General features: G+C 34.8%; 1 protein-coding gene across 1 annotated transcript in view; it reads left to right on the plus strand.

The window, feature by feature from the left end:
• LOC106720851 (alpha-N-acetylgalactosaminidase) overlaps window positions 1-12,584 on the plus strand; it is a 48,967-nt gene that overhangs the window by 21,429 nt on the left and 14,954 nt on the right. Inside the window, exons 2-3 of the mRNA XM_045683484.1 lie at window positions 1,950-2,306; window positions 2,822-2,996. Of these exons, the coding sequence (XP_045539440.1) occupies window positions 2,140-2,306; window positions 2,822-2,996 (342 nt within the window). The 5' untranslated portion in view covers window positions 1,950-2,139. The remainder of the gene's footprint in view (window positions 1-1,949; window positions 2,307-2,821; window positions 2,997-12,584) is intronic.

The following is a 12,584-nucleotide window of genomic DNA, read 5'->3' on the forward strand; positions in this document are numbered from 1 at the left end:
CTTAGCGAGTCAAAACATCAGTAGCAGACATGATAGCGTGTCGTGGCGACCACTAGATCGTAGATAGTTAATTGGCAAACGCACCGTGTAATTATGCACAACTTGTTTCGACATTGAAAACGGACGCAACAATGTTGCGATGCACCAGTGATATTGAAACAACCGTACAATACAACGTCTTTAATATTTCTTCATAGCATGAGACGGCACGTGTTTTCGCTTAAATAGCTGCCCATAGATATTCAATGGACAAAGGAGGGGACGAACCCTCTTCGTACTCTCTAATCTAATAAAGAATAATGAATTATTTTGTCTTGAATGTTTCGACAAATCTACTTTCTCGTATAAAAATTGACTAACACTATCACGTCTAAACTTTAATTGTCTTTATTTATTGCCACGAAATAGCAATCGTATGTCTGCATTTTATATGAAACACATAAATCGAAAACGCAACACTTTGTTGAGTATAATTTATTAGTTTATTTTCTATAGTTCGTGTTTTGATTAGCACTTTTAATTTCATTACAAAGTATATCATTGGACTGCATTTTCTTTTAATACCACTGTTACTATCAATTGTCGAATTGTTAAAAAGATCGTAGTAATCTCGAATTTATTTCTGGATAATTATAAACATGTAGTTACAGAAAAGCGAGGTAAAGTTTTTACGTTTATGCATGGGCAAGTGCACACGCTGTGTTAGACGTTATTTGTGGTTTTATTTTAATTACGATCAAGCTATTATCATGCATGGCAACAGTTTTTCGACAACCGTAAATAAATAGGATTTATATCGTAAATCTGCGTAAAAACTCGATTTATAACTTTACAAAATGTTCACGTATCAAGATGTTTCGAATCGATTTATCAGATTCTAGTTTTAATAACATACAAGTATGAATATTAAAAAGATATCAGTTGACATAGAAAATAATAGATTTATAACTTTAAATTAATTTTTAGATTTTTTTTCATGTCCTTTTTTCGCTACTAATATTATAAAGAGGAAAGATTTGATTTAGACATAAAAAGAAAAAAAAAATTAACCCATGACAGGCGTGACAAAGTCTTATTACAGTCAGTTCTAACATGTAATTACAGTAATCTATGATAATAAAGCTTAAAGCGTCATTATTATGATATGTTTGACGCATTTGACCCCTAGATCCCGTCAGATATGACTTAATTACTGGGTCATATGAACAATAACATATTTCTAACGTTGCATGTTTTATGGGTTTATTTATTTTGTGATGTTTTCATGACACGAGTGAATAGTATCTCTTTGAAGACTTTATAATATTGAAACCAAAGATATCCTTAATATATATGAATTTTTAAACAAAATAAAACAACTTGAGTATATTATTGATAATATTAAGAGATCATTTCTCTTTTATTATTCACTATATTTTATTATTTTGCACGCGACTTCGTCTGCGCAGAATTAAAAAAAAAAGGTAAAAAATATAAAATGTGATTTTGCTCACTATGTTCTATATCTGTGGATAATTCCAGTAAGATGTGTTGAACCGTTGCAGAATTATCGAGTCAATATGGGAATCAAATGTATCCCACGGAAACTGTACACATTTCTGAGATATTTGGTAGCTTATGTGTTCTTCCAGACTGTGTTCTATGTCTATATCAAATTTCAGCGAGATCCATAGAGCCGTTCTGGAGACAAACTTTCATACATCCATCCAAACATTCGCATTTAAAATATTAGCAAAATTACATTTAATTTTGCTAATATTTTAAATGCTCATTAGCAGGATTCCATCACTTTTCTCTGAATATCGACCATAAGTAGAATTAGTAACCTTGTAATTGTTTACTACAAGTTTGTTTAACATGTTCATTACATTATACAAAAACAGGAAGCACCTTTTGATCTATGCATTATCAATAGTAATTAATAACAATATTATTTCCGTTTGTTACAGATATAATCTGAATCGGATCAAGAACTACGAACTCCTTTACGCAAAACTCCTCGCTCTACATAACCTCAAAAGTGACGTTGTCATTTTGACGTTAACTTGTTGGTGAAATCGTGAAGTAAACAAAAAGACTATGCGGATAGGATTTTTAATAAGATAACATTAAAAAATTCCGTTGCAACTTATATTTATAATGGCGTCTTGGAAGTCTTGTTTTTGGACGGTGTTTTTACTGTGCCTGTTGGGGAAGATATCCGGATTGGATAATGGATTAGCTTTAACCCCACCGATGGGTTGGCTGGCGTGGGAAAGGTTTAGATGTAACACTGACTGTAAAAATGATCCAGATAATTGTATAAGGTTTGTATTATTTTTTGTTTTAAATTGTAAGTTTCAATTTCACTGTATGTAAAAGATTTACGTATTAGATAACACTTTTAACTAAGAAAGAAGGAGAATTATTTTCAAATAACTAATACGACGAATGTCTGCTTGCTTTTCTTACCTTTTATGTTATAGAAGTTAAGAAACAAGTACTAAAAGTATATATTTTATTTTAATATAGTGCCGACTCTGAAGGACAAAGGTCTTACTTTAAAAGATAATGCTGCATTTTGATCTTTTGTAGCCTAAACATCTTCACCGATTTTAAATATTAGGTTATCGTTGGAGTCGCATTCCTCCGTAGTCATATGGTACAGACAGTCTTACTGACTTTTTTAAAATTAACCATCAGTTATGTTAATTAAGTATCGATAATGTATGAATAAGGAAGAGGTGAGAAAGTTGTGAGCGCCAAATGGAAATCCGTTATCTTTGCATATCTTGGTTACGTGAATCGTTGCAACTACTATTATAAGAGAATTTTCTTACAGCGACCGACTATTCCGCACGATGACGGATATCCTGGTCAACGAGGGATACGCGGCGGTTGGGTACGAGTACGTCAACGTCGACGACTGCTGGCCGGAACGAGAACGTGACGCGCGCGGCAGACTGGTGCCCGATAGAGAGAGGTTTCCGTACGGCATGAAGAGCTTGTCTGATTACGTGAGTATACGCTTTATAATTGTTAATGGAAATTTGATGGACTTACTAGTCACAAAATGGAATTTAACTATTTATTGAAACAGGATCCTCTTAACTTGGGTGTAAAAAACGCTTCTATAAAAATACTGGTTGGAAACATGACATTTGTCAATAAAAAAGTTAGTTCCTATTTAAATTTCTTATGTATAATTTACATTAATTAGATACTTTGTAATATCGATGTAAATTTTGGCGTCTTTGAAATAGAGTCGAAATTATGCAAAGTGTTGTAAAATTTCTTAAATACCAAATTAACGTCAGATAAGTTTTTCTCAGGATGCAAAATAGAGTTAGTGTTAAATTTTATTTTGTTACATGTATATAAAGGTCATGATTTTTAAAAAATCTCATCGAAATTTTTGTTGTGTTTTTGGAAATAAAACTAATTAAAACATGCATAAACGCAACGAAAGCGTCAGTGGATCAGGTGTTAAGCAGTAGACTTACAATCTGTTAGTCCTGGGTTCGAATCCCGCCATGTATCAATGTTTTTTTCGATTGTCGATCTACATATGTACATTTATCCAACGTTCTTGCGGTGAAGGAAAACATTGTGATGCAACCTGCACATATCTACGATATGTGTAAAGTCAACCCGCACTAGTCACCACCAACTTAGGGTAGGCTCCGAACTCCTGGGTGGGAACGTATGAACTGTGTGATAAACGAAGTGGACTGATGATGATAAACGCAACCGTTTGCGGCGCGGTTTATTTTAACTATATTTAAATCTATGAACAATAAAACGAATAGAAAATAATGTAGTTATGGTATGTGATCATTGAACCATTTGAAAGACATAAACACGTGAGTTAGTTACGTCAAGTGATATACCACGGAATCGATATTCCGTAGCACATCACTAATGCGAAATGCATGCCGCGTATCGAAATTAAATCGATTGCGTACACAAGTTCATGAGTCTTATTATTTCGTGATTTCCTTACTTAATAACTTACCCAAAGTACAATAAAAAGAGAACTAAGTCATATAAAAAATGGACAAAAAACCCAAAAGCTTTTAACTATGACTGTTTTTAATGATTCGACATCAATTCTATCAAAACTTTTAAAATGAAATTACATAATCAGTCTTCAACATAAAGATGCATCGATATCGTTCAAGTGAATAATTTCTTTGTTTTGTGTATGGCAGATGTCTTTGTTTACTGCAGGCTCTTACTACCAATTATAGATAAATTGAAACTTCCTGAATAATAGAGTGCACTTGTTTAACTTTGTCAACTGTATCACAAACAATAAGCATTGTGTTTTGTAACAGGTTTGAAAAACACAATGTAAAGAGTTGGTTATAAAAAGCAATCTTGTGTTACCAACAAAAAGATTTGAATACTATAAGATTGGTCAATTTAATTCATATGAAATATATAAGTGTTTCCAAGTTTACGTGAGTTTCCACTGCTCAAACATTCGTACAAAAACTATATAGAAGTAAAGACTATATAGAACCAAAAATTTATCTGACCCGGTGGGCATATGTCAAACTAAATTATAATAACTCAATAGCGCCCCCCTGACAAAGTTAAGAACGTGTCATAATTTCCTTATACTAACGTAGTTGTCTTGTTATTTTTATATATTCTATGCCTATCTGGGTTTTGCATATTTCCTGACAGTACTAACCGCGATAGTAGCGCCTCTCACGGGGACAGATAACGTCATTATGTTCGGTATTCAAAATAATGTATAGGCCGCTTTTTAAAGTGACATGTTTATTTCCAAGTTCAAGACGATATTTGGAACAGAGTATAAAATGTAAATTGATATATATAAAGCAAATACAGATTAAATGAACAGCAATTGTATCTAGGTCGATCAGTATATCAATGTCGTATAGTGAATGTATTCTACTTGGACACGCAATAGCATGTGAATGGTAGATTTATGTACTTGTGTGTTTCGTTTTTATTTTTATGTACATGCTTTTTTGGTATTTTATTTGTTATCGACAGTTTGAAGGGCTAAATCTATATATATAAAAGAAAGTCGTGTTAGTTACACTATTTATAACTCAAGAACGGCTGAATCGATTTGACTGAAAATTGGTGGGCAGGTAGCTTAGAACCAGGAAAAGGACATAGGATAATTTTTACCCCGTTTTCTATTTTTTTATTCCGCGTGGACGGAGTCGCGGGTAAAAGCTAGTAATTGATAATGAAAGATCTTAAATTTTGATTCGGCATTTTTATTCTTGTGTTTTATGCCCGTAGTGTAAGTAAACACTGACCGGTCTGGGTAAAACCGGATCAAAATTTTCGTTTGTACTTGGCCTTAATTTGTTCTATTAAGTCCAAGTTCCCACGCACATAATCATAATATCGAAAATATTTATTATAGTTATTACATTTTAAAGTCCTACGATGATATCAAATTGTATCTATTCTCTAAAGATGTTACATCTTTCTAAGTACATAAATGTTTATTGATCCGCGTCTTTTAATAACATTTTCTTAATAATAACATTTCCTTGTTGCGTTTCTATAATTCTACACGATTTACGAGTTGCAAAAGTTATACTAATTGATTTCGTAATAGGTTATCACGTGCATACCAGATAGTCGTAATATTTTCTATACTATAAGATTCTTAACACCAATTAATTCATCATTATCAGCTCAATATACGTCCCCACTGAGGGGCTTGGAGCCTACCCTAAGTTAGGGATGACTAGGACATATTCAACCACACTGGGCCAGTGCGGGTTGACTTCACACATATCACTGAATTTCTTCTCAAATATGTGCGGGTTACATCACGATATTTTCCTTCAACGTAAGAAATTAATTATACTTTCATAATTATGTATAAGTCTGATAAATAAATAAGGTTATCTTTTTACATCGCAATGCTTTTAAGATAAAGTTATATCAGAGTTTTTACATTGGATTTTTTTTATCCATTTGAATATCTACAAAAACAACTAACAGAAGTTATTAGCTGTTTAATTTTTATTTTTCTTGCTGTTTTGAAGTTTTTTAGTTTTGTAGTCACTATGAACACTTTATTAGTTTTTTTCCCATGATAAATGCGGAGTAGATTTAGAGAGTACGTAATTGACGAAGTTCTCAAAGAACATGACCATATTTGTGGTACACTTTATTATAAAAATTGTCGTTTGTTATTTCTTTGCCAAGATTGAAGATTAACTCAACTTTCACCATTAAAAGTTAAAGAAAGTCGACCAATTTTCTTTCCACTTCAATAATTGATGCTGTCTTACACGTACTACTCGTGTTCTATAACATAAGAGTCTAATGCGATGCCGGAATGGTTGTCTAAGCAAACTTTCGTCGCGTAATTATAAATCTAATGAAGCTATGTAATAAATTAAATTAAACTGATCAAGATTATTTGTTCATCTAATTTTATTTGAGGGTCTTGTTTCAATTAAATAAAATGACACATAAAGTTTTTGTTACGACTGGAAACTGAGCAAATATTAACCAAGATCTTTTTGATTTGAAAAGACGCTTTATTTCGAATTCCTTGAGGCATGAGTTCGTTGTCTGCATTTTAAATTTACAACAACAACCGACCAATACTTCACTAAAAATATCAACTTTAAACATGCACGTGACTGTAATCAGTTCGGATTCATTTAATATTTAATTTACATTTATTTTATGCGCATATTTAAAATACTGTTTGTATTATCCTGGTCAAATATTTCGTATGGACTTAAAAATGGAAAATAAATGGCCGTAATTTAACGAATCTTTTAAATATTTGTCATATTTATATGCGATTTAAAATTGATCTAATAAACAAACTTATTTTTACATTAAGTATATTTTATGCTGGAGAAAAAGTAATTAGTAAGTAGAATGCGATTTTGCAAGAAAGTCAGCCAGTCAGCAGAAGTGTACAGTCAGCTGTATATATCCATTTACAAAGCTTTAGAAACTTGAATCCGCCTTAAGTTTCAAACACGTATCCACGCAAACACGTATCCTTCTGTTTGCTTCCTACCATGAATACATCTATACATATTAATAAAAATTGTAGAGTATTTTAGTAGCTGATATCGTAAAACTAATTTTTGGGTTTTTGTCTGTCCGCAAGATTACATATCGACGCAGCTGACTCTACATACGTGTATAGCGAAGTAAGAAGAAAATAAAATTAAGTAGTTACAACAATAAGTAGTAACTATTTTCTATGTCATAACAATACCTCAGACGGTAAAAAGATCATAGCAACAATATGTCGTTACATTTACATTACCTATTTAAAATGTGCAGTCAGTTACTCGTGTCAAGTAACTTACATTAAGATAAATAATACAACTTGAGAGGTGTGTTGGGACACCCGGATGGAACGAAGTTCCTTTCAATTAATTAGTGAAGGAACCAATGTTTATTCTATGAATAAAAAACTTAAGTCTTCACAAGAAGTACATTTTATTTCTATGAATTTTCGTTATATATTGTCACGTCGTTGCCATGGTGAAGTAGCGCTCATTCGTCATTAACATACTTACTATAGCAAAAAGTGTCGTGACAACTTTTCGTAAGAATTTTTTTCCGTCTAGCCCCCTTTCACAACGCGCGATAAGGAACTTCGTTCCAAAAGTACACTGACCGTTCAGCTATGTCGATTATCAAAATATTTATGACTAAAACATAAGAAGAACGTTTAACATTTCAGAGTTCTTGTTGCGATCTCGTGTCATAGTATTAAATGACAAGATAAACTGTAATGATTACAATCGTGCGGATAATTACGATGACAGCGATTAGATTATGCAAAAGTTTTCTAGAATATGTTACCGTTACAATAATTAGTTCTCGTAAATAGAAAAAAAAGATCTACTTGAACACGTATGGAACACGGGTGCGAAGGTTTCTATTTGAATGAATTGAACGAAACTAAAGTCAAATGCTAATGTCACATATGCTTTGTTCTTTGCCTATATATGAATTTGTAAGACCTGTGCTGTAGTTTCTGTGGTTATCAACAGCGATAAATAGTTTTCCTCATCATCATCAGCTCATTATAATTCCCCATTGAAAGGTTTGGAGTCTAACGGTAAGGTATGGGTGACTAGGCCATAGTCAAACAAGTACGGGTTGGTTGACTTGACTTGACTAAGATATGTGTGTATATAAATTCAGTATTTAATAATAATTTTTCTCCGATCGTCCAACCGCAGTATTAATGTTGAATTTTTTTAAGGTTTTGTTCCGCTTCTGTTTCTCTCGTTACACTTTTACTCTCCATTTGGTCAATTTTGTTCGAAATCGTTTACCAGATCACTTTAGTCGCGTTATCGAATTGAGTGAAAGTACAATATTATTGAGCCAATTTAATGAACATTATTTAATCAGACTTTAACTGTGAGCACTTTTGCTTTTAGTGGCACTGATCATAAATCGAATATATTTATTTAAGTGAAGTTCATTTTTATTATTAAAATTTAGATTTCTTCATTTCCGATTCATTAAAAAATATAAAATAAAAGTTCACAATTGCCTTTCTGAATTTTCTCGCAGTTTTCAATTCACATATTTATAGGTTAAAATTGTAGAAATTTTCTGTAATAACTAAATTTGCACCGAGTATACACTTCTAAATCATGACGTGATAGATTGGGATTCAGTTATTGTACAGTTAAACCGCGAATTCAATAAAACGGTCACATTCCAATAGTAAAACCGGATTTCACATAGCTAAGACCTGGTACGTGAAAGCGCGCCAACAGAGCCATCTAAATCTGATCATAGGCCATTAGGGTTGTCATCCCAGTATAGGGTTGCCAAATGCAAGAACATATAAAACCTTATTTCTTGGAGTGAAAGAAGAATCAAGTGAATCTGCATTTTTAAATCGTTTTCTAACCTAATCAATTGCTAGGAAGATTTATGTAGGCACTCATTATGTAATGTGTATATTTTTAAATAATATTTTAATATTCCTGTAATGCTGACGTTTAATTAATGTTAGAAATACTAAACTTCGTTGAATCGTCTTGTCTTACCGATACTGCGTGTTAATAACTACACTTTTAACTCAAAAATTTATTTGAAATAAACAGCGAGCGAACAATTTTGCTTAATCACTAAACGTCAAATCTGATTTTTTTTTTTATCCACCCTCATTTTACTTTTAATAATAAAAACGGGTTGTTAAGTCAATGTTGCTAGTTAAATGAATTTAACCAGATTTGAAGATTTTTACATTAAACATGCCGCGGCCCAAGGACTATATGGGTCCTTTAACCGTGGGAGATACAAACATTTGAACTTTAACTTAAATAGAGTGAGAATTTACAACACAAGACTATAAACTATAACTTAACTAAGGCTCTGAAGCAGCTAGAGGCAGAGGGCACAGTTTGGTAACTGGTCTCTTAAACACACGATCCTTAAATTGTAAGGAGACTACACGCGTTACACCGTCTGCTCCCGGGTGCTTCCCCACAATTCGTCCCAAAAGCCATTTACCTGGAGGTAAACGATCATCTTTCACTAGGACAACCGTACCAACATTTATGTCGGGGTGATTCTGGGACCATTTGTATCGATGTTGCAACATAGTAAGATACTCAGATTGCCAACGTCGCCACAGACTTTGTACCATACGTTGCACCTTTTGCCATCGGTCTAAATAGTCAGGTCGAGCATCCACGAAACTTTCTTCAGGGATAGTAACAGGAGCTTCGCCAATCAAAAAATGACCAGGAGTCAACGGGAGTTCATCAACGGCAGAACTAATCAACGTAAGAGGCCGAGAGTTAACACAAGCCTCGACCTGTGTGATCAGAGTGCAAAACTCTTCGAATGTTAAGCGGGATTCGCCTACGACGCGTCTCAGATGTCCTTTTACGGACTTAACTCCTGCCTCCCACAGTCCTCCGAAGTGAGGGGCACCAGGAGGAATAAAATGCCATGTTGTGCTGTCGTTAGCTAACAGTTGGGCAATTTCGTCAACGACAGTTGATTTGCTGTTTTTGAACGCGAGGTCTAATTCTTTGGACGCGCCTATGAAATTAGTCCCACAATCACTCCAGATGTCTTTACAATGCCCACGTCGGGAAGTAAAACGTTTGAAAGCTGCTAAAAACGCAGCACTGGATAGTGAACTAACCAGCTCAAGGTGAATGGCCTTTGTAACCATACACAAAAAAACACCTATGTAAGCTTTACAAGTTTTGGTGCATCTACCAGAGTACAGTTTCAGAGTAAATGGACCACAAAAGTCTACGCCGCTGGTCAAAAACGGGCGTGACGGATTGACTCTGCACTGTGGTAAATTACCCATTAACGGAGTCATAGGTCGTGCAGTTTGGGTAAAACAAGGTTTACATAATCTTAAAATCTTTTTTACCAAGTTTTTTGCTCGGAGAATCCAATATTTTTGGTGAATAACATTTAATGTGAGCGAATTTCCGCCATGAAGAGTTCTTAAATGAGCATCAATTACAATCAACTTTGCGAAGTTACATTTGTGATGTAAGATTATAGGAGACTTCATATCAGGTGGTATTTGAGCATTTACAAGACGTCCACCGACTCTAATAATTTTCTCATTGTCTAGGATCGGATTCAAAGGTAAAAGATTACTATTTTTTGGGATAGGTTTGCTTTGTGATAACAATACTATTTCACTTTCAAAGTAAACAGACTGTGACATTCGAATGCAAGTTTTTAATGCATTTTTTATTTCGTCAGTAGTGAGATATGTCAGTTTTATGTTATCGTTCCTTTTGAGAACCTTATCTTTACATAGTCGAAAAAATCGAAAGCAATAGGCTGTCACACGTATAAGTCTTAGTAGATTTGAGTATCTATTAAGGTACATGGTACATGCATTGGGTTCAGAGGTGCATAAGTAACTGACTTTTGCTCTCGGTTTTGCTTCGACTGTGGTTTCAGGTATATTGAAATTAGGGTAACAAATCTCAACAGACTCGCGAAGAAAGGCTGGACCTTCCCACCATAGTTTTGACTGCATTAGCTCGTCAGGACTGATACCGCGTGAGGCGCAGTCCGCGGGGTTATCCGCAGACTTAATATGATGCCATTGACTACTATTCGTAACATTCAAGATTTCGGTAGTGCGATTACCAACAAATGGCTTCCAAGTATTTGGAGTTTTACGCAACCAAGCCAAAACTATTGTGGAATCTGTCCAAGCAAATACACAATTATTATCAATATTTAGACTAGATTTGACATATATTATCAATTTAGACAACAGGACTGCCCCACAAAGTTCAAGACGTGGCAATGAGATCTGTTTAACGGGAGCGACCTTTGTTTTGGCTGCGACCAGACTTACTTTTATCTCATTGTCCGTGATGACTCTGATGTAAATAACCGCAGCGTAAGCGGCGCAAGAGGCGTCACAATAGCCGTGCAATTCAATTTTTACATTATTTGCAATCCCTAACCAACGTGGAAGCTGAATGGCCTGCATGTGTTCAAAATTAGTCAGGTACTTCTGCCATTCAGTTTTCAGGTCTTCAGGAAGTTCAGAGTCCCAGTCCAGGCCGGCTAGCCACAACTTCTGCATAAATATTTTTAAAACAACCACGCAAGGTGCTAGCCAACCCAGAGGGTCAAACGTTTTAGCTATCGCAGATAGCACACTTCGTTTTGTAACAACGTCGTTGTCACGAGGTAAGTTAACTACCAGTTCTAATATATCACTTTGTGGTTTCCAGGCTATGCCCAGAGCTTTCACCGAATCATCCATTTTAATATTCACTGAACCTTTTAACGCTTTTTTCGAATCGGGAATCTCATTTAAAACCGTTTCACTATTGGACGACCACTTATGAAGAAGAAAACCGCCACGTTTAAACAGTTCAGTTAAGCGACGTTGAAGCCGTTGAGTGTCTTCTTCTGTAGATGAGCCCGTCATCAAATCGTCCATATAGAGATCAGTTTTTAGAAGTTCAGCTTCAGGAAACTCTCCACGTTCGTCCTCTGCAAGTTGATGAAGTGTCCTGATAGCAAGATATGGAGCACATGAACTGCCATATGTGACGGTAAGTAACCGATACTCTCTGATCGGGTCTTCCGATGACTCGCGCCACAAGATTCTCTGGTAATCAGTGTCTTGCTTTGAGATAAGTATCTGTCGGTACATTTGTTGTATATCAGCTACTAGGCAGTACTTATGTTGTCTCCACCGTGTTACTAAAGCTCGTATATCTTGTTGCAGCGGGGGGCCGATGAGTAACTCATCGTTAAGTGAGTTTCCGTCTACAGGTTTAGTGCTTCCGTCAAAAACTACGCGCAACTTTGTAGTGAGGCTCGAAGCACGAAGAATAGCATGATGTGGTAAGTAATAAGCTCTATTCTTCTTCTCTATTTCAGGTACTATCTCCATGTGACCGAGTGACTCATATTGCCTCATGAACTTGCAGTATTCTTCGTGAAATTCGGGTATTCGCTTAAACTTATTCTCCATCTGATGTAAGCGCTTCAAAGCAAGTTGTCTGGAGTTGCCTAAATTTGGAGCGTCTTCGTCCTTGAAGGGTAGGCGAACCTCATATCGACCGTCAGTGTTTCGAGTGTGAGTT

This window comes from Papilio machaon, chromosome 22 (genome assembly GCF_912999745.1).
Source record: "Papilio machaon chromosome 22, ilPapMach1.1, whole genome shotgun sequence".
NCBI lineage: Eukaryota > Metazoa > Arthropoda > Insecta > Lepidoptera > Papilionidae > Papilio > Papilio machaon.